Source organism: Amphibalanus amphitrite, unplaced genomic scaffold (assembly GCF_019059575.1).
Source record: "Amphibalanus amphitrite isolate SeventyFive unplaced genomic scaffold, NRLGWU_Aamphi_draft 001147F_arrow, whole genome shotgun sequence".
Lineage (NCBI taxonomy): Eukaryota > Metazoa > Arthropoda > Thecostraca > Balanomorpha > Balanidae > Amphibalanus > Amphibalanus amphitrite.
The window spans coordinates 80733-103009 of record NW_024882641.1 but is presented as its reverse complement, the minus strand read 5'-3'; the positions used below and the strand labels follow the sequence as shown (position 1 = coordinate 103009).

At 50.4% G+C, this 22277-nt stretch overlaps 2 protein-coding genes across 5 annotated transcripts in view; both read right to left on the bottom strand.

Annotated features, from left to right (window-relative positions):
* LOC122370585 (histone-lysine N-methyltransferase PRDM9-like) overlaps nt 1–22277 on the bottom strand; it is a 96069-nt gene that overhangs the window by 32231 nt on the left and 41561 nt on the right. The window lies entirely within an intron of this gene.
* The window catches only part of LOC122370586, a 73182-nt gene continuing 72064 nt past the window's right edge, over nt 21160–22277 (bottom strand). Inside the window, exon 12 of the mRNA XM_043346293.1 lies at nt 21160–21938. Within this exon, the coding sequence (XP_043202228.1) occupies nt 21862–21938 (77 nt within the window). The 3' untranslated portion in view covers nt 21160–21861. The remainder of the gene's footprint in view (nt 21939–22277) is intronic.

Sequence of the window (22277 nt, the reverse complement as noted above, 5' to 3'; positions counted from 1 at the left end):
ATTCTAAGGGGGCATTCCGGTGCAGTCGCCCCTTAGAATCCGAAAACTGCAAGTTTGAAATTCCATATCTCCAAATTAAAGCATTTTTCGATGTTGTTGTGAGTGCCCAAACCGGTACTGAAGGCCATGGCCACCAATTTGGCTATCTCAACTCAAAACTAATGTTAAGGTGGGATGGTCACTTTAAAAATGGAAGAATACGTATTACGTAAGTAGGTACTACTTACTTTTGATGATGATGATTTGGAGTGACAGGGCGCACCAGCTGCGAGGCTATATCGCGCCCATTTCTTATTTGACTTTCTCAGTGTCGGGCGTTAAAAATCACCTGAAGGCCGGAGGCCGCAATAAACGAAAAGAGACGAGAAGAGTCTAGCAAAGAGGACTCGTCACCTAAGACTGCTCTCAAAGAAAGCTGGGCTCCGCGCAGGCCCAGAAACTTCAGCCGCTCAGCTTCCAGTCTCGGACACTCCAGAAAAACGTGTCGGACAGAAAGTCTGTCGCCACATCTCGCACAAACAGGTCTTGGGCCGACGCCAATAAGGTGTCCATGGGTACCGAAAGTGTGCCCTGTGCGAAGCCGACAGAGGATAACCTCCTCTCGACGCGACTTGCGCGACGCAGACAGCCAGGTTGCCAAACCCGGTTTGATGCGTAGCAGCTTGTTTGTCTGACATTTGCTCCAATCCTCCTGCCACTTTCCGCGGAAGAATGAGCTCACCGCAGGGAAAAAGTCCCTGGCCGGCAGAGGGAACCGGCGGGAGCAGGGCTGCCGCGCCGCATGGTTCGCAGCACGGTCCGCCCGCTCATTGCCAGCTATACCAACATGGCTAGGAATCCAGCAAAAAGTCACTGAGGTACCCTCTCGGTCGAGAGCCGTCAAACGGAGAAGAATCTCCTGTACGAGGGGGTCAAGTGGATAGAATTGTGTCAAGGACTGGAGTCCGCTCAATGAGTCGGAGAGGACAAGATATGACCGAGCGGGATGAATCTGGATAAAACACAAAAGTTTGAGGACGGCGACCAATTCGCAGGTAAAAACGGATGCATGTTTAGGTAAAGTAAAACATCGCACAGCGTCGCCGCAGACGAAGGCACAGCCAGCACCGAGGTCCGACTTGGACCCATCGGTGTATGCCACGGCATGGCCTGAATATGATTCAATATGTTCCAATGCCTTCGCCTTGAAGGCCAGAGGCAGAATTTCGTCTTTCCGTGTACCTGATAGGGTTAGGTCCACAGAGGGGACAGATAACCTCCAAGGCGGTTCAGGGAGGATAACAACTCGCATGATGTCCCGAGTGTTTAGACCACAATCTCGGAGGAGATCGGCCGTTCGGGTGCAGAAAACTCGAGAGCGGCTCCTCTCGTCGCCATCAAAGACTGCTAAGAGCGACCTGGAGAAAGCCGATCCGTGAGCAGGATGGGAAGGGAACTGACGAAGTTTGATGGCGTATCGCATGCCCAACATCTGCCTTCGTAAGGCCAGAGGGGGCTCGTTCGCCTCAGCTAACAAGCTGACGACAGGAGTGGTTCGGAAAGCACCAGTCGCAATGCGAATCGCTGCGTGGTGGACAGTGTCAAGGATAAGCTTGGATGAGGATGCAGCGTTGTCATAGATAAAAGATCCATAGTCCAGACGGGACCGCACCAAAGACCGATACAAAAGGAGTAGCGTGCTACGGTCAGCGCCGTAGGACGTGCGAGCAACACACTTCAGAATGTCAAGAGCTTTAAAACATCTGTCACGGAGACACTTTATGTGATTTCGGTATGTGAGTCGGCAGTCAAGAGTCATGCCAAGGAACTTGGCCTCCGCAACCACTGGTATGGCTTCACGGTAGAGCTTCACCACCATGGGTGCAGTGGGGCGACGCTTACGGGAAAACTGCATGCCCACCGTCTTTGCAGAGGAGAACCGGAAGCCGTTCTCCTTGCCCCATGCCTCCACTCGAGAGACTGCCATCTGCAGCTGACGCTCCATTGACCGGGTCGACGCCGCACTGCACCAAATAGCGAAATCGTCGACGTAAAGAGCGCGGCCGATGGCTGGCGAAAGGACTCTTTCGATGTCGTTGATCATGACACCAAAAAGCGTCACGCTGAGCACACCGCCTTGTGGGACTCCATTAATCTGGGCGAACCGCTCAGATAACTGATTGCCCACTCGAACACGGAAGAAACGATCACCAAGAAAACTGCTTAGAAAATGACCCATCGTGCCTCGAATGCCTAGCTTATGCAGCTTCTGTAAGATACCGAAACGCCAAGTGGTATCATACGCTGCTTCAATGTCGAAGAACAAGGCGCCTACTTGACGGCCTTGTTTAAAATTCGAGCGGACAACTGAGTCAAGAGTAAGAACGTGGTCGACAGTACTCCGGTGCTTTCTAAAACCACACTGAGAATTGGCAAGAAGTCCGTGCCGCTCCAGATGCCAGGTAAGTCGGATATTCACCAGCTTTTCCAACAGCTTTCCAAGGGCGGATGTGAGCGCAATTGGCCGGTAGTGCAGAGGGTCCAAGCCGCTCTTCCCTGCTTTCAGAACAGGGATGACAACTGCCTCCCGCCAGGAGTTTGGGTAAACACCCGTCATCCATAGGAGGTTGAACAGCTGAAGGAGAGCATCCAGAGCAACCGGAGGGAGATGGCGAAGCATCTCATTGTGGACAGAATCCGGGCCTTCTGCGACACATTTAAGACAGCTTATAGCTGACTTGAGCTCAACCATTGTAAAAGTATCGTTGTAGCTCAAAACGTCGGAGGTGCTAAAATTGACCCCAGAAGCTTCACAAGACGAGCGGTGCCTGACAAAGGATTCGTCGAGGGACTCATCACCACACCGCCGATAGAGGGCGCGGCCTATCTCCGAAGCAACGGCGTTTGGCTCCATGATGTCCCTTCCATCCACCTTCAGCACGGGTAAGGGTACAGAGGAGTGCCGGCCCGAGATGCGCTTTATGCGCGACCATACTTCGCCGATTGGAGTAAAACGATTAAGAGTGCTGACATAACGCTTCCAAGATAAGATCTTGGCCTCTTTGATAGTGCGCTTGGCAACCGCTCTGGCTCTCTTAAAAGCTATCATGTTGGCCGTGGAACTATTCCGCTGAAAGGCACGGTAGGCACGCTTTCGGGCACGAATTGCATCAGAACAGGCATCACTCCACCACGGAACTGGTGGTCGTCGGGGCATACCGGAACTGCGGGGTATGCAGGCTTCGGCAGCTTCGACGAGTTTGGAAGTGAAATCATCGACCGACAAACTGTATGTTGGAACATCTGAGAATGACTCTGTCAGTCTCGCCTCGAATTCGGTCCAGTCTGCCTTCGTTAAGTTCCACCTGGGTGGCCGACAGCCAACTGAGCCATGCTCCCGGAGGTCCAGCCAGATCGGAAAATGGTCGCTGCCCATTGGGTGCGCAGCAACGCGCCACGTGAAAAGAGGAACGAGCTGCGGACTGCTAAGACTGAGATCTAGAACTGATGTCTGACCAGAAGGTAGAGTAAAATGAGTTGGAGCACCGGAGTTAAGGACACATAAGTCCTCATCGCCAATAAAAGATGCTAAAAGTCGACCACGGGTGCAAACTGTCTGACATCCCCATGCAGAGTGGTGAGAGTTAAAATCGCCTAGAATCAAAACTGGCTGAGGTAGCTCTGCCAGTAACATACGAAGATCCTGCACAGGGAGAGACTCCCCTGGTGGGCAGTACAGTGAACAACAGGTTAGCTCCCGGTGACCGAGAGCCACCCGAACAGCGACCGCTTGAAGCGGGGATCTGACCGGGATTGGTCTCGTCGAAACTCTATGGCTGACAGCCACGAGAACACCACCGTGAGCAACTGAGTCGGTAACCAGGTCCTTCCTGAAAATGGAATACCCTTTGAAATGTAGGTGATGCTCTGGCTTCAGCTTCGTCTCCTGTAGACAGACCAGGAGAGGACAGTAGCGACGGATCACCGTCTGTAAATCAACAAGGCTACTGCGGAGTCCTCTACAGTTCCACTGTAAGAAACTCTGCATGGAGAAGACAGTAAAAGAGGCGCAGAAGCGCTTTAAAAGCCCGTCCAGACGTAAAACAGCCCAAGAAGGCGATAAAACTGTTTAAAAGATTGAGTAGAAAGACGACTAGAAAATCACCTCCCCAGAGGATTCGTATTGAATCCTCGCGTGGCTAGTTCTCTGTCGGCCGTCGGCAGACTGGGACCGAGGTCCCACAGGGCCTGAAACGGTTCGGTTGCCAAACCGCACCCGGCCAGGGCCCTGCTCTGGCGGCGACGGGGGACCACGCTTGGCCGAACGCCTGCGTTCGGCCAGCACCGAGCTTGGGGGGCTGGGTGCAGGATCCGGCACGCTGAGGGTTCCGGATGCCGCCCCAAGGGACGGCGGAGGGGGCCGCCTCGGGAGAGGCGGGGGAGGGGGAGGGGGCATGGCCGGAGAGCCGGCCGGGGCGTTCACCACTGGGGACGGCCTCCCCTCCTTGGCCTTCTCGGCCAGTCTGGCACGTTTGGCGTCCCTCGCCCGTCGCTCCTCCTCTCCCCGCTTCAGGGTTTCCAGCACTGCTGGGCTGATCGCCCTGTCAGATCCCGGAGATGGTGGTACAGTGGCTGTTGGAGACTGGCGCCTCGACGGGCGGCGCCGTGGGTGAACAACAGTCCAGTCATCCTCAGATTCTGCCCGGCGACGTGCATCAGCAGCAGGTGCTGCTGGCACAGAATCGGCTGCGGGAGCCGGCGGGGTGTCATCCTCAATGAGCCCCGAGAGGAGCTGGATCAGCTCTTGCTACTACTACTAAAAATCAAAACTTTAAAGATAAAGAGAGCGAAAACGTAATCAATTATTTATCAATCCAATGCCACTTTAGTTGGAAGAACCACACCGTGGTAGATACACCTCGGCCCCAGTTAACGCCACTATCTAAATTAAATGCATGCATGGCACAAATGGTTACATTCAGCACTTTCTCTATATCTTGATACAATGGAAAGCAAACAAATAGAAAGGAAAAGACGTGTGAAACAGGCGATAAAGCTTAAAAATAGCCGAGAATTGATAAACACATTTCTTCGGCCATGACAATATTTTTCCCCCTTTTACATGAAAGCCATAACACTAAGGAACATATGGTAGGTATCCGCTAATGGAGATGGGTCCTGCTGAAAACTCAGTACAATCTTGAATAGAATAACGCTACTTTTATTTTAGCCTTTGGCGGCACATAGTTTGCCGACGGCAACACGACAACAACTTGTCAAGTCAACAACATGTCAGGCTTGTAGGTACAGACAATTTGTACAGCGTACTCGTATCTTACAGGAGCCGCGCTTATACAAGATGGATAGAGTTGTTACAGAGCGAGCGGAGCGAGAGGAGTCTTTCCTTAGATTAACGGATATTTCTGAGTATGAGTGCGCTAGGCAATGCATATCCATGTGCCAGAGTTGGGGGTGCTGCTGCACGTGCAGGGTGCCGCTTCCAGATCTCGAGAACGGCTGGGCCGATTGTCCTCAAATTTGGCACATCGCTAGAGACCGGTTAGTAGGGTGCTGTGCACACGTCAGTTGGAGATACCCCCTCACAATTTCGCACGTGCAAGGCCCACCCTCTCGCTCGCTTTGTTATTCGCCCAAAAAGGCGTTATGCTGGTATTGTAAGCTTTACATGCCACGCCGATCTCCTTTCGGCCTTCGCCTTGTCGACAAAGGCCGCGCAGAAATGCTACGAATAAAGGAATGAGTGGTGGTCACGAAGAATGTATTGTCCCTCAACGTAGCCTGACATTCTTCACAAATCACAGCGCTACGACACTGTACCAAACAGCGACACTCCTTAACTCCTACGTGGAGGCGGATAGTTTAGAACACAACTACTGAATCACCGTGTGTTAACATAAAGAAACAAGATGTGACACTCACACGGGTAGCCAAGAAGCTCACAAACGAGAACCACAGCTACACCTTTTTACGGCTAAATACAGACATAGTGCACGCAGCTCAGTAATAGTGCAACCGATTGCGACAAATCGCCCAGACCATGGCATACTGTCGGAATCGCCCGCACTATTACTGAAATGTGCGCACTGCCGCCCTAAATTGGGCGTAAAAAGATGTGTTAATGGCGCCCGCGGTTCGCATTTAATCCCCCACCCTTCCTTTGATGCCACACGTCAGCAGTTAAACTTGCACCTCTAGCTGAGTCGGGCGAGTGCCGATGTGGCAGCTGGCCGCGGTCACGTGACCGAGCGTGACCCTTGTGCGGGCCGAGTAGAGGGCGTTGTTTTGTGCCCGGTGTGCTGAGGGGCGGACGTGTGAGCTGGAGCTGCGCGAAATGTAAGTGGATTCTGTATTTGAATTATACTTTGTTCTTCCTTGATATTGCTATAAACATGCTGATCGATTCATTAACGTAATATAGCTGTTTGTTCGAGTTTGATTTATGTACGTGTTTACTTTCGCTAGGCAGAGTGAGCACCGCGGAGTCGGGCTGCTCGTGAGTCCGGGGATGTTTGGCGGCCGAGCTGTGGCTGTGGGTTCCCCCGTGACGGACTGTGTGGACGGAGCGATCTTCGTGCCAAGATCGACTTGTTGAGCGCCGGAGACGTGAACAGCCGGTATGTCAAACGTTGCGTCTGAATTACTGTACGAAGTTGCCCGAATTGTTAAGTGTTAATTAATCGAGTAAATGATAGCGCTAATAGTAATTTTGGTTCTAGAATTGCAGCAATATTTATTTCATGTAATGTTCAATGCACGGCTCACAATATGTCGTTTTGTTCGGACATGTCGGTTGTGGACGTGATTGTGTACTGACCGGTGCATTGTCTGTGTGTTTGTGTCCGGGCAGTAACGGACAGTTTCGGACTGCCTCGAGAGCTGATGCAGACGAATAGAAGTCCAGTTGACGGCACAGCGTGTGTGACTACGAGGGCGCTCGGTTTGGCCCACGGCTGAGGCCGTGGCGGCTACAAGATGTATATATCAAACGCATGACGGCAGCCGGTCATGCACTTGTCGGCATATTTCAGCATTGCATTTCGCCAATCAAACCATTTACCGCATCGGTCATACCTGTGCAATTCTCAAAACTGTGTACCATTTACAACCGACTTTTTGTGTCAAACTACCGAACCGTTAGAGTAGTGGCAGCAGTACGGCCAGTCTTCGTGTGGGTCCGCATGTGTCTGATAAGCTTTGGCTCGTTGAGCGAACCGTGCCGTGCAGATGGAGCAGCCGTACGGCCGCTTCCCGTGTGGGTACGCATGTGTGAGGTGAGACTTGGCCCTTGAGTGAAGCGTGCCTTGCAGATGGAGCAGCCGTACGGCCTCTCCCCAGTGTGGGTCCGCATGTGCCTGGTTAAACTTCCCCGTAGAGCAAACCACGCCTGACAGATGGAGCAGCCGTACGGCCGTTCCCCCGTGTGAGTCCGCATGTGTTCGGTAAGGTGTGACTGTTGAGCGAACCGTATCTTGCACATAGAGCAGCCCAGCGGCCTCTCCCCAGTGTGGGTCCGCATGTGTGTAGTGAGGTGTGACCGGTTAGCGAACCGGGCCTGGCAGTGTGAGCAGCCGTACGGCCGCTCCCCCGTGTGGGTCCTCATGTGTTTGATGAGATTCCCTCGTCGAGCGAACCGTGCCATGCAGATGGAGCAGCCGTACGGCCGCTCCCCCGTGTGGATACGCATGTGCGTGATGAGGTGTGACCGTTGAGCGAACCGTGCAGTGCATATAGAGCAGCCGTGCGGCCTCTCCCCAGTGTGGGTTCGCACGTGCTTGGTGAAGGTGGACCGTTCAGTGAACCGGGCCGAGCAGATAGAGCAGCCGTATGGCTGCTCCCCAGTGTGGATCCGCATGTGATTTTTAAGGCTTGATCGAACAGTGAACCGTGCAGTGCACATGGAGCAGCCGTGCGGCCGCTCCCCAGTGTGGGTCTGCATGTGTCTGGTGAGGTGTGACCGGTCAGGAAATCGTACAGAGCAGATGGAGCAGCCGTACGACCGATCCTCAGTGTGGGTTCGCAGGTGTCTGGTGAGGTGTGACCGTCGAGTGAACCGTGCCGGGCAGATGGAGCAGCCGTGCGGCCGCTCTCCAGTGTGGGTCCGCATGTGTTCGTTAAGGTGTGACTGGTTAGTGAACCGCACCGTGCAGATGGAGCAGCATTGCGACCTATCCCCAGTGTGAGTCCTTCGGCAACGTTTCATGTTTGTGGGCTTGTCGGTCGAGTACTGACAACACTCGCACTTGAATCTACCGCTCCTGTCGATGTGACCGTGACTTGTCTTCACGTGTCCGTCCAGACGTTGCTTTCCCCAGCATCGGAAGTCGCAGTGGGGACATTGAACCGAGCCACTTATGCCTGAGGAATACACAGAAAAAAGAAAGGCCCTTAAACAAGTTGCGTGCCAAAGCAGGTCGCATATACACTGGAACAATCACGACGCCCAGAGATGACCCACGCAGCTCGTGGTCGCGTTTCCATGCCACTTTGGTGAGCGCCGTGGGCAATAGCGGTAATGTTGACGCGATAAGCCATCAGCGCCCATGAGTTGATCCGTTTACCGTTAGAAACACAGCCTTCAGAAACGGAACGCTGGGCTCCTTTAGAGAATATTACACTTGCCGTTTATTAACTGGCGCATGGACAGAACTCCGAGGCAACTTATCCGTGAAGGAAAATGATAATTTGCAACACCAAAAAATCAAAACTTTAAAGATAAAGAGAGCGAAAACGTAATCAATTATTTATCAATCCAATGCCACTTTAGTTGGAAGAACCACACCGTGGTAGATACACCTCGGCCCCAGTTAACGCCACTATCTAAATTAAATGCATGCATGGCACAAATGGTTACATTCAGCACTTTCTCTATATCTTGATACAATGGAAAGCAAACAAATAGAAAGGAAAAGACGTGTGAAACAGGCGATAAAGCTTAAAAATAGCCGAGAATTGATAAACACATTTCTTCGGCCATGACAATATTTTTCCCCCTTTTACATGAAAGCCATAACACTAAGGAACATATGGTAGGTATCCGCTAATGGAGATGGGTCCTGCTGAAAACTCAGTACAATCTTGAATAGAATAACGCTACTTTTATTTTAGCCTTTGGCGGCACATAGTTTGCCGACGGCAACACGACAACAACTTGTCAAGTCAACAACATGTCAGGCTTGTAGGTACAGACAATTTGTACAGCGTACTCGTATCTTACAGGAGCCGCGCTTATACAAGATGGATAGAGTTGTTACAGAGCGAGCGGAGCGAGAGGAGTCTTTCCTTAGATTAACGGATATTTCTGAGTATGAGTGCGCTAGGCAATGCATATCCATGTGCCAGAGTTGGGGGTGCTGCTGCACGTGCAGGGTGCCGCTTCCAGATCTCGAGAACGGCTGGGCCGATTGTCCTCAAATTTGGCACATCGCTAGAGACCGGTTAGTAGGGTGCTGTGCACACGTCAGTTGGAGATACCCCCTCACAATTTCGCACGTGCAAGGCCCACCCTCTCGCTCGCTTTGTTATTCGCCCAAAAAGGCGTTATGCTGGTATTGTAAGCTTTACATGCCACGCCGATCTCCTTTCGGCCTTCGCCTTGTCGACAAAGGCCGCGCAGAAATGCTACGAATAAAGGAATGAGTGGTGGTCACGAAGAATGTATTGTCCCTCAACGTAGCCTGACATTCTTCACAAATCACAGCGCTACGACACTGTACCAAACAGCGACACTCCTTAACTCCTACGTGGAGGCGGATAGTTTAGAACACAACTACTGAATCACCGTGTGTTAACATAAAGAAACAAGATGTGACACTCACACGGGTAGCCAAGAAGCTCACAAACGAGAACCACAGCTACACCTTTTTACGGCTAAATACAGACATAGTGCACGCAGCTCAGTAATAGTGCAACCGATTGCGACAAATCGCCCAGACCATGGCATACTGTCGGAATCGCCCGCACTATTACTGAAATGTGCGCACTGCCGCCCTAAATTGGGCGTAAAAAGATGTGTTAATGGCTTTGATTGATTGATTTTTGAATTTTGGGCATTTCGGCCATACTGACCATTTCATGCCCTTGTTGTGTTATTCTATACTAAACTGTGGATTTCTTATAGTCTTGTGAAAAGATCTGTGTTTCGAAGAAAATGGAATAAAAGATCTTGCAAACCGTCTTCTGAGTCTCCAAGAATTGTAGCCAATGTGAATGGTAAACCGTGCCTGTTGCAATGGTTCCGGAGTTGGTGCCTTTCCCTTTCGTATTTTGGACACTGGATGATTATGTGATCGACTGTAACCGGGGTTCGGCATACATTACATGTTGGTTGAGCATCTTGTTTGTAAATGTAACTGTGTGTGTACCAAGTATGTCCCAAGCGGAGCCGAGCTAATACCTTTTCTTCTTCCCTATTGTTTCTGTTTGAACTCTGCCATTCAGTAATATCTTTTTTAATACGACGAAGTTGCGTTGCTCGAGTTACCTCCAACCATTGTTTTCTCCAAAGACCAAGTGTTTTTTGTCTAAGAACTGTTTTAATGCTTTGATATTCAATTGGAATATTTGTGATATGTGTAAGTGCTAGTGCATTTTTGGCGTATTTGTCGGCTTGGACATTGCCATGTATGCCGCTGTGCCCAGGGATCCAAATAAACTTGATTTGTACACCATTCGTTGATAATGTTTGATGTAAGTTATATATGTGTATGTGCAATGGCGATGACGGATGCTTGTTTTGTAAAGATTGAATAACCGATCGGGAGTCGGTGCATATTACTACTTTGTTCCATTGTTTGTTTTGTGTGAGTTTCAGTGCTTCAAGCACCGCGTGCTGTTCTGCGGTGAATATACTTGTTTCATTTTGTAAGCGGATTTGAGATACTATTTGCTCATCACCATTGTAGAAAATTGCATTGGACGTGCGATGACCACTTTTTGAACCATCTGTGTAGATGAAGTGGAAGTCCTGGAATTGCTCACGTACTTGGTAAAATTGTTGCTGTACTTCTTCTACTGTCATATGTTTTTTCGAGCAATCAAAAAGGAATAAGACTTCCCTGTGTTTTCTACGCCATGGTACTATGTTAAGCTTCGGAAGTGGTAAAATGTTTGGTTGGATGTAGTTTAAGTCAGTAGAAAATTTTCTAGCTCGAGAAGCGATCGTGAGGCCGGATCTTCTCTCTGCCGGACCTAAGTAATTGTGATGTATGAAGGGTAACACACGAAGAGATGGGTATGTGCTGTGATATGGATGATATGAAAGTTTTGCTATAAAGCGTAATGATTGTTCCATTCTTCGAATTTGCAGGGGAGGCACGACCGCTTCAACCTGAAGAGATGGAATTGGAGTGGTCTTCATGGCGCCAATGGCGATACGAATAAAGGTGTTCTGTATGGTGTCTAATTTTTTAAGTGTATTTTCACTGGCCCCTGAATAAATAACTCCTCCATATTCTATGATGGGCAAAACTATGGCCTTGTACAACCGAAGCATGGTTTTCCTATCCGCTCCAAACTCCGTGCCTGCTATGCACCTGAATAAATTCAGACGTTTGGAGCATTTGGCTTTAACATGTTGTACGTGTTTTACCATGCTAAGTCGAGAATCCAAAACTATTCCGAGGAACTTAAATGAAGCTACACGTGGAATAATGTTGCCAGAGAGCCGAAGATGGGATGTATCACGCATATGAGTATTTTTCGTAAATGTCATGACAGCTGATTTGGCTGGTGAGAAAACGAAACCATTTTTTCGAGACCATCCATCTATGTTATTCAAAGCTATCTGTAATCTAGGAATGGAGTGTTCAGAATCAGAATCTGTACACCAGATAGCACAATCGTCTGCGAATAAAGAGCAGCTAATACCTTGAGGAACTGTGTCGAAGAGATCGTTAATCATTATATTAAACAAAATTGGAGACAAACAGCTTCCTTGCGGCAAACCATTTTCAAGTGAATAGATATTGGAGTGCAGGGAACGACACCGTAATCGAAAGTAGCGCATACCAGAAAGAAATCCTACTAGATAATGAGCCAGGTGTCCTCGTAAGCCAAGACGATGTAGTTTCCAAATCAGTGCAGGTCTATATACCATGTCATATGCTCTGGATATGTCTAAAAATACTGCAGTTGTGTGTCTTTTGTGTTTAAATGCCTTCCTGATGTCTGTTTCTAATCGTACAATATGGTCATATGTGGAATGATTTTTTCGAAAACCACTCTGAAATTTTGAAAGTAAATTATTTGTCTCTAAAAACCATTCAAGTCTTTTACCCACCATCCGTTCAAATATTTTTCCGAAACAGCTAGTCAACGATATCGGACGATAATTCTCGGGATTTCTCCTATCTTTCCCAGGTTTGGGCAAAGGGATAACATTTGCCGATCGCCAGTCTTCTGGAAAAATACATCTTGTCCACAACTCGTTCAAAGTAAAGAGCATGAAATTCAAAGTATTGTCGGGTAAGTGTCGGAAGAAAGAGTAGTGTAACTTATCTGGCCCTATTGATGTGTTTCCGGTGGAGGAGATCGCATCAAGTAGTTCCGATAAGGAGAAAGCGTCGTTATAAGTTTCTGTGTTGTTGGACCTAAATGCATTCGGAGGTAGAGTAGACGTTCTTCTGAATTCTTCAATAAATCCCGCTCTATAATTCGTAGTCGAACTGTAGCGAGAAAATGTCTCTGCTATTGTATTTACCACTTGTTGTGGTTCCGTAATGGTTGCATTATTTATGTGAAGTATTGGAAGGCTGGAAAATGTCCGTTTCCCGGAAAGCGATCGGACCAGTGACCATATTTTGCTTAGTGGCGTCTGTGTGTTGAATTGTGATAAAAAGGATCGCCAAGATGCCTTTTTTGCTTCTCTGATGATTCTTCTGCATTTTGCTCTTTCTCTGTTACGTAAAATTAAACTTTCCTCGTCGCGGAGCCGCAGGTATCTTCGAAAAGCCCTTTTCCGTTTGGCCAACGCCCTAGCTACTTCCGAAGACCACCATGGAACTCGTTTCCTTCCTGGTGGCGTCGTGGTTGGAATCGAGTTGTTTGCGGCTGACAAAATTGTGTTTGTTAAAAAGGTGATCCCTTGTTCTGGAGAATGAAACTGTTCGTGGTCAACCGCACAAAACTCTTGAAACTTAGCCCAGTCTGCCTTTTTCAAATTCCACCGAGGAATAAAAGCGGAAGTAGCATCGTCATCAGATCGGAAAGTTGTACACAGCTTGATTAGATAGTGATCACTGTGGTGAACATCTGTATCCACTATCCAATCAAAAAGGGCAGCGATTTGTGGAGAACATATCGAAAGATCGATTGCAGATTCACTGTTGTGTGCTAAAGAAAAATGTGTGTTTTCTCCTGTGTTAAGGAGAACCAGGTGATTCGTGTCGAGAAAGCGTTCAACTATTTCACCGCGATCATCGGGTACTCTAATGTTACGGCCCCACATCGGACTGTGGGCATTAAAGTCTCCGAGTAAGAGAAATGGATGTCGGAACTGTGCTATTAGACGGTTGAGATTTCTTTCAAGTGTGTGGTTATCTGTGTTCGGAGGAATGTAGATGGAGCAAATGTCTAAATTCCGTCCGTGCAAACGGATAGTGCAAGCCACCGCTTGCAATGGAGTGTTGAGCGTTATCAAATCATGTACGTAGTCATTGTTGATGTATAAAGCGGAGCCGCCGTGGCGCCGCTCTCCTTCAGTCTCATCGTATCGATATAGCGAATAGTTGAACAGCGAAAAGTTATATGGATCGGTTGGAAGTAACCATGTTTCTTGTAGCGCTATTACTATGGGTGCTAGTAGAAGGAAGATCATTTTGCTTTCGGCCCAGTTCGAAACTAGGCCTCTGCAGTTCCACTGGAGTATGTTGTTTATTGTTGTTCTAAGAGAGAGTACCTGTTTGTTACACCACGACGGGGCGAAGCCCAACTAGACGCACGGTTGTGGCCCATTGCTACTCGGATAGGTGGACGTGACGTGCGTGTGCCTGAGGACTGTCTATCCTCTGATGGAGGCTGGGGGCGGGGTCCCTTCGTGCGCTGGACCCTCATCCATCCTGCAGTGGAGCGACCGGCTCCGGTGGAGGGCTTTGGGTGCTGACCGATCTCCTGTGAAACCTCGGGCTGTGAGTCGGGAGGGGAGGAAGGCATTGGGTCACCAAAAATGGTCTCGGTTGCGGCGTTGGTGTTCGTAGATGTGGTCGTAGAGGCAGTCAGGGGTTTCAGACACTGAAGAGGGGGGAGTGCTGAGATCGGGTCAGTCTGAGTACTGCATGAGGTGGTCTCTGTACGGGCGGCTTTGGCATAAGACCGACCAGGAGCCGGAGTGGCTGTTTCGGCTTCCACACGGCGACGAGCGTCGGGGTACGAGCAGCCGGACTGGGCTTTGATCTCACAGATACGCTTTTCCTTCTTCCACGTGGGGCACTGTGAGGACGAGACAGAGTGATCGGGGCTACCACAGCTCAAGCAAGAGACCGGCTTAGTACATTCGGAGCTTTCATGAGGAGCCTCACCACATCTCTGACAGCGAGCAGCCTGGCGACAAGTGGAGCTACCATGTCCAAATCGTTGGCACTTGAAGCACCGGAGTGGGTTTGGGATGAACACCCGGACATCTTTTTTGAGCCAGCCGATGGCTATCTTTTCGGGCAGGGTCGTGGTGTCGAAAGTGAGGACCAGCAAGCTGGTGTCCCGTCGCTGGCCATCACGGAAGGTCGTCAGTCGTCTGATGTGGGACACTCCCTCTCCTCTCAGCTCGGACAAGATCTCAGTTTCGGACATGTGGCGCAGTTCGGGGGCGAAAATCGTGCCTTTAGAGGAGTTGCGAGCCTGGTGGAGAGAGACTGTTACCTTCTGACCACAGAACATGGTTGTCTTCAGGAGTGCTTTGGTGTCCCTTCGATTGTGAGTTTTGATCACGAGAGTGCCGTTAGCTGGAGCTTCGATGTCTGAGCCATGCTGCCCACAGATAGCAGCGATCTGCTTCTGAGGCCAAAAAACGTTAATCTTCCGGAAAGAGAAGTCACTATCGCTAGCCTTCACTACCAGATAAGAGCCGTCGAGAGATAAGTACGGTTCGAGCGGAGAGCGATCGACAGAAGCACAGGCAGGTGCGTTGGCCAAGTTCGTGCGCGGGTCAGAGCTCCGGGAGTGGTCGGTGGACGGGCGAGGGTCATGGCTCCGGGCGAGGTCGGTAGACGAGCGAGGGTCAGAGTGCCGGGCGGGGTCAGAGGTCAGGTCAGCGGTCAGGGCGTGGTCAGTGGACGAGCGAGGGTCGGTACCGGGTAGATCAGTCGAAGGGTGGGTAGAGGAGGGAGGGTTGACGGTCGGGCGGGAGTCGGTATCCATGGCAGAGGGAGGAGTAGGGTCAGGAGTAGGATCCGGAACTGGAGGGGAGTCGGAGTCAGAGTCGGTATAGGAATCGGATAGCGCGCGCTGACGGCGCCGCTTCCCCATGATGGGGCAAACGGGGTGCGGTTGTGGACAGTAGAGAATCAGGGGTTGGGACGATTGGGAAAAAACTGATGGGAAGTGGGTGGGTGGGTGCAGGAGAAGCTCTCAAAACAAACCCGTGAAATGCCAACTGCCAGAGCAAGTTAACGATCACCTTAGCCTGTGGTGTTAATGGCGCCCGCGGTTCGCATTTAATCCCCCACCCTTCCTTTGATGCCACACGTCAGCAGTTAAACTTGCACCTCTAGCTGAGTCGGGCGAGTGCCGATGTGGCAGCTGGCCGCGGTCACGTGACCGAGCGTGACCCTTGTGCGGGCCGAGTAGAGGGCGTTGTTTTGTGCCCAGTGTGCTCAGGGGCAGACGTGTGAGCTGGAGCTGCGCGAAATGTAAGTGGATTCTGTATTTGAATTATACTTTGTTCTTCCTTGATATTGCTATAAACATGCTGATCGATTCATTAACGTAATATAGCTGTTTGTTCGAGTTTGATTTATGTACGTGTTTACTTTCGCTAGGCAGAGTGAGCACCGCGGAGTCGGGCTGCTCGTGAGTCCGGGGATGTTTGGCGGCCGAGCTGTGGCTGTGGGTTCCCCCGTGACGGACTGTGTGGACGGAGCGATCTTCGTGCCAAGATCGACTTGTTGAGCGCCGGAGACGTGAACAGCCGGTATGTCAAACGTTGCGTCTGAATTACTGTACGAAGTTGCCCGAATTGTTAAGTGTTAATTAATCGAGTAAATGATAGCGCTAATAGTAATTTTGGTTCTAGAATTGCAGCAATATTTATTTCATGTAATGTTCAATGCACGGCTCACAATATGTCGTTTTGTTCGGACATGTCGGTTGTGGACGTGATTGTGTACTGACCGGTGCATTGTCTGTGTGTTTGTGTCCGGGCAGTAACGGACAGTTTCGGACTGCCTCGAGAGCTGATGCAGACGAATAGAAGTCCAGTTGACGGCACAGCGTGTGTGACTACGAGGGCGCTCGGTTTGGCCCACGGCTGAGGCCGTGGCGGCTACAAGATGTATATATCAAACGCATGACGGCAGCCGGTCATGCACTTGTCGGCATATTTCAGCATTGCATTTCGCCAATCAAACCATTTACCGCATCGGTCATACCTGTGCAATTCTCAAAACTGTGTACCATTTACAACCGACTTTTTGTGTCAAACTACCGAACCGTTAGAGTAGTGGCAGCAGTACGGCCAGTCTTCGTGTGGGTCCGCATGTGTCTGATAAGCTTTGGCTCGTTGAGCGAACCGGGCCTGGCAGTGTGAGCAGCCGTACGGCCGCTCCCCGTGTGGGTACGCATGTGTGAGGTGAGACTTGCCCCTTGAGTGAAGCGTGCCTTGCAGATGGAGCAGCCGTACGGCCTCTCCCCAGTGTGGGTCCGCATGTGCCTGGTTAAACTTCCCCGTAGAGCAAACCGCGCCTGACAGATGGAGCAGCCGTACGGCCGTTCCCCCGTGTGAGTCCGCATGCGTTCGGTGCCGTGTGGATACGCATGTGTCTTGTTAGTGTAAACTGTTGAGTGAACCGTGCCTTGCACATAGAGCAGCCGAGCGGCCTCTCCCCAGTGTGGGTCCGCATGTGCTTTTTAAAGGTAGTGTGCCACCTTTGAAAGATTTCCCATTTTATTTTCCTAGGAAAAGAAGCTTCTGTTTTTACCTAATATCGCAACAAAAATCAAAAATGGGCCTGGAATAGTGCCTTTTTCGCCTAAAAGTTTATCGGTTTTTCGATATGTATAACAACAGTAGTGGGCTGAGCTGCAAACAGGCGTCGGCAACAATCGCGAATGCGGCGCACATGTAACAATAAGCAAAGGTCATTATAGAGTTACGACGTACGGGAATGAGTTATCAGCTGTCTAATCGTAGACAACACAATGTCGAGCCTTAAAACTGTAAGCCTGTATTGGTATTGTTTCTTTTATTTGGCTGTCGAACATTATTTATGGTTTGAAATATGATTTTATGTAAAATAATTGATATGAAAAAGCCGTCTCTTAAGTTATGACCCCATTTCACCACACGCAAGTGGCAGAAATGACAATGATCAGCTGACGCATTTTTCTTGGCCGAAGTCAGAGCGCGCGGCCCGACGCACCACCACCGCACCACAAAGTATGAGCAGAAGCCGCGCCCAAAGCCAGGGCCCCGGTAACGTGAGGTAGCCGAGTCGGTGCAGCGTGCGCTGACCCAAGCCGGGGCCGCAGCTTTGGGCGCGGTCTACCGCATCCCCCCGGGCTATCACATGACACCGGGAGGACGCGCGGCCCCGGCTTGGGTCAGCGCACGCTGCCCCGACTCGGCTACCTCACGTTACCGGGGCCCTGGCTTTGGGCGCGGTCTACCGCACCACCTAACAGGCGTGTTCGAAACCGCAGGAGATGATGATGAACGGGTTTATCGAAACTTGATTGGATGAGCATATCGGTAATAGCGATTTCAGTGTGTGCATTTATTGTTCATAGTGGTGTGAAATGTGGTTGGGGTACGACCGACAACCCGTCGGGGCGAATTTCGCACTGGGGTACTCAAAATTTGAAGAATTTAAGACGTTTCCATGAGTTTTGAAGGTATGGATAAGTTCTAAAAATCCGGTTCTCCTTATCTGGGCCATTAACTCCATACGGTCCAGGAAAGCTGGCACACTACCTTTAAGGATTGATTGATCAGTGAACCGTGCAGAGCAGATAGGGCAGCCGTACGGATGCTCACCAGTGTGGGTCCGCATGTGTGTGGTGAGAAGGAACCGTGTAGTGAACCGTGCAGTGCAGATAGAGCAGAAGTGGGGCCGTTCCCCAGTGTGGGTACGTATGTGTACGGTGAGGTTTGACCGGGAAGCAAACCGTGCTGCGCAGGTGGAGCAGCCGTACGGCCGCTCCCCAGTGTGGGTTCGCAAGTGTCTGGTAAGGTGTGACCGTTCAGTGAACCGCGCCGTACAGATGAAGCAGCAGTGCGACCGCACCCCAGTGTGAGTCCTACGGTGACGTTTTATGTCTGTGGACCTGTCGGTCGAGTACCGACACCGCTCGCACTTGAACCTCCCGTTCCTGTCGATGTCACTGTGACACCTCTTCACGTGTCCGTCCAGACGTTGCTTTCCCCAGCATCGGAAGTCGCAGTGGGGACATTGAACCGAGCCACTTATGCCTGAAAAATACACAGAAAAAAAAGAAAGGCCCTTAAACAAGTTGCATGCCAAAGCAGGTCGCACATACACTGGAACAATACCGACGCCCAGAGATGACCCACGCAGCTGGTCGTTTCCAGGTCACCTTGGTGAGCGCAGTGGGCGGTAGCGGCAATGTTGACGCGACAAGCCATCAGCGCCCATGAGTTGATCCGTGTATCGTTCGAAATACAGCCTTCAGAAACGGAACGTTGAGCTCGTGGGGAATAGTTGTCTTGCCGTTTATTAACTAGCGCACAGACAGAACTCCGAGCCAACTTATCCGTGAAGGAAAGGGCTTATTTGACAACACCAAAGATTTAAATTTTAAATATAAAGACACGAGAAAACACCATCAATAATTTTTCCATGCAATGTTACTTTAGTTGGGAAAGCTCCACTGCGGCTGACACACTTCTCTTGGTCAACACCTATTTAGATTAAATACATACATGATACAAATGGTTGCAGTAACATTTTCTTTATATTTTGATACAAAAGCAATGCAAATATATAGCGAGCACAACACACCTGAAACAGGTAATAACACATTAAAATGGCCAAAAATTGATAAACATGCGTTTATTCGGCCATGACATTATTTCTACATGCACATGAATACTATAACACCGTAGGCAAATGTAGTACGTATTGGTTAATAGAACTGTGTCCTTATGAAAACTCAGTACGTTCTCCTTTACAAAAAATGCTACTTATTTACCAGCCTTTGGCGGCACATAGTCTGTCGAGGGCAGGGTTGTGCTCGACTAAAAAAAAATTTGCCGACTCGACTCATCATTCAACTTCAGAAAGCCCTGACTCAACTCTGACTCAAACAAGGAGCTGATTTTTTCCCTTGACTCGACTCATGACTCAAGCGGATCAATGAAAATATGAGTTGACTCAAACTTGACTCAAATTTTTTGTTGAGTCAAGTGTGTTGACTCAAAATTGACTCAGATAAAAAAGTTGTTGAGCGGGGGGGGGGGGGGTGAAAAAAAATCCGGCAGCAGGGCCAGGCCTAAGTTGTTAAGCGGGGGGAGAATGAAAAGCTTGTATGTTGTTTCTAGATAGATGAATCAGCTGACTCATGTTCCTAAATATTTTTGACTCAACTCAATGTCAAAAGTTATTTTACTGACTCAACTCTGACTCAACTCAACACCTTAATATTTTTGTCTGACTCAACTCTGGCTCAACTCAACAGCTCAACATTTTATCCGACTCGACTCAAACCTGACTCATCTGAGTCAGAGTTGAGTCAAATCTCTGACTCGACTCATGAGTCAAGCACAACCCTGGTCGAAGGTGACACAAGAAACATCCAGTCAGGCTTGCAGGTAGAGACAACACATATAAACAGTAGCCGCGTTTATGTAGCCGATGAATAGAGAGTTGCAAGATTCACATGACATGCTGAACTACGATTGGCAGGTGACTTGTCGACAATGGCTGCGCAGAACATACGAAATGCCACGAATGCGAGAGTGAGTCGTAGCCACAAAAAGAGGCGTTGTCACTCAATGTAGCCGGACATTATCTACGACGTTGTACCAAACAGCGACACTCCTTACCTCTTATTTGGAGGCGTTTAAAACACAACTACTGAATCACTGTGTGGTAACATAAAGACACCATGTGACACGGGTAGCCACGACGCTCACAAACGAGAACCACAGCTACACCTTTTTACGGCCAAATATAGACAAAGTGCACGAAGCTCAGTAACAGTGCAACCGATTTCGACAGATCGCCATAGACAGCCAGTGGCAAACTGTCGGAATCGCCCGCACTATTACTGAAATGTGCGCACTGCCGCCCTAAACTGGCCGTAAAAAGGTGTATAACACTACTATCAAACGTACGACGGCGGCCGGTCGTGCACTTGCCGACATATGCACCTCAGCATTGCATTTCGCCAATCAAACCATTTACCGCATCAGTCATACCTGTGCAATTCTCCCTAAGTGTAATTCTCCCTCCATGCCAAACCGTTAGACAGTAGTGGCAGCAGTGCGGCCAGTCTTCGTGTGTGTCCGCATGTGTCTGGTGAGACTTGTCCGTTGAGTGAACCGGGCCTGGCAGTGTGAGCAGCCGTACGGCCGCTCCCCCGTGTGGGTACGCATGTGTAAGGCGAGACTTGCCCCTCGAGTGAACCGTGCCTTGCAGATGGAGCAGCCGTACGGCCGCTCCCCAGTGTGGGTCCGCATGTGTCTGGTGAGACTTGTCCGTTGAATGAACCGGGCCTGGCAGTGTGAGCAGCCGTACGGCCGCTCCCCCGTGTGGGTACGCATGTGTAAGGTGAGACTTGCCCCTCGAGTGAACCGTGCCTTGCAGATGGAGCAGCCGTACGGCCGCTCACCAGTGTGGGTCCGCATGTGTCTGGTGAGGTGTGACCGAAGAGTGAACCGTGCAGTGCAGATAGAGCAGCCGTACGGCCTCTCCTCAGTGTGAGTCCGCATGTGTTGAGTGAGTTGTGACCGTGCAGTAAACAGTGCCGTGCAGTTAGTGCAGCCGTGCGGCCGCTCCCCAGTATGGGTCCGCATGTGTGTGGTGAGATTTGTCCGCTTAGTGAACCGTGCCGGGCAGATGGAGCAGCCGTACGGCCGCTCCCCCGTGTGGGTCCGCATGTGTTTGATAAGACTTGATTGCTCAGTGAACCGTGCAGTGCAGATAGAGCAGCCGTACGGCCTCTCCCCCGTGTGAATCCGCATGTGTGTGATGAGGTGTGACCCTTGAGTGAACCGTGCAGTGCATATAGAGCAGCCGTGCGGCCTCTTCCCCGTGTGGATCCGCATGTGTCTTTTAAGGCTTGATCGATCAGTAAACCGTGCAGTGCAGATAGAGCAGAAGTGCGGCCGTTCCCCAGTGTGGGTCCGCATGTGTTTGGTGAGGTTTGACCGGTAAGCAAACCGTGCTGTGCAGATGGAGCAGCCTACCGGTCGCTCCCCCGTGTGGGTCCGCAAGTGTTTGGTGAGGCGTGACGGTTGAGTGAACCTTGCAGTGCAGATGGAGCAGCCGTACGGCCGCTCCTCCGTGTGGGCTCCCAAGTGTTTGGTAAGGTTTGACTGTTTAGTCAACCACGCCGTACAGATGGAGCAGCAGTGCGACCGCACCCCAGTGTGAGTCTTATGGTGACGTTTTATGCCTGTGGACCTGTCGGTCGAGTACCGACACCGCTCGCATTTGAACCTCCCGTTCCTGTCGATGTCACTGTGACATCTCTTCACGTGTCCGTCCAGACGTTGCTTTCCCAGACATCGGAAGTCGCAGTGGGGACATTGGACCGAGAGCCACTGATGCCTGAAGAAAACACAAAAAGAAGAAAGGACATTAAAAACGTTTCACGACAAAGCAGGTCGCACATTCTGGAACAATACCGACGCCCAGAGATGACCCACGCAGCTGGTCGCGTTACCAGATCACCTTGGTGAGCGCCGTGGACGGTAGCGGCAATGTTGACGCGACAAACGATCAGCGCCCATGAGTTGATCCGTGTATCGTTCGAAATACATCCTTCAGAAACGGAACGCTGAGCTCGTAAGAAATAGTTCACCTGTCGATTATTAACTGGCGCACGGACAGGACTCCGAGCCAACTTATCCATGAAGAAAAAGGCTAATTTCGCAACACATGGATGAG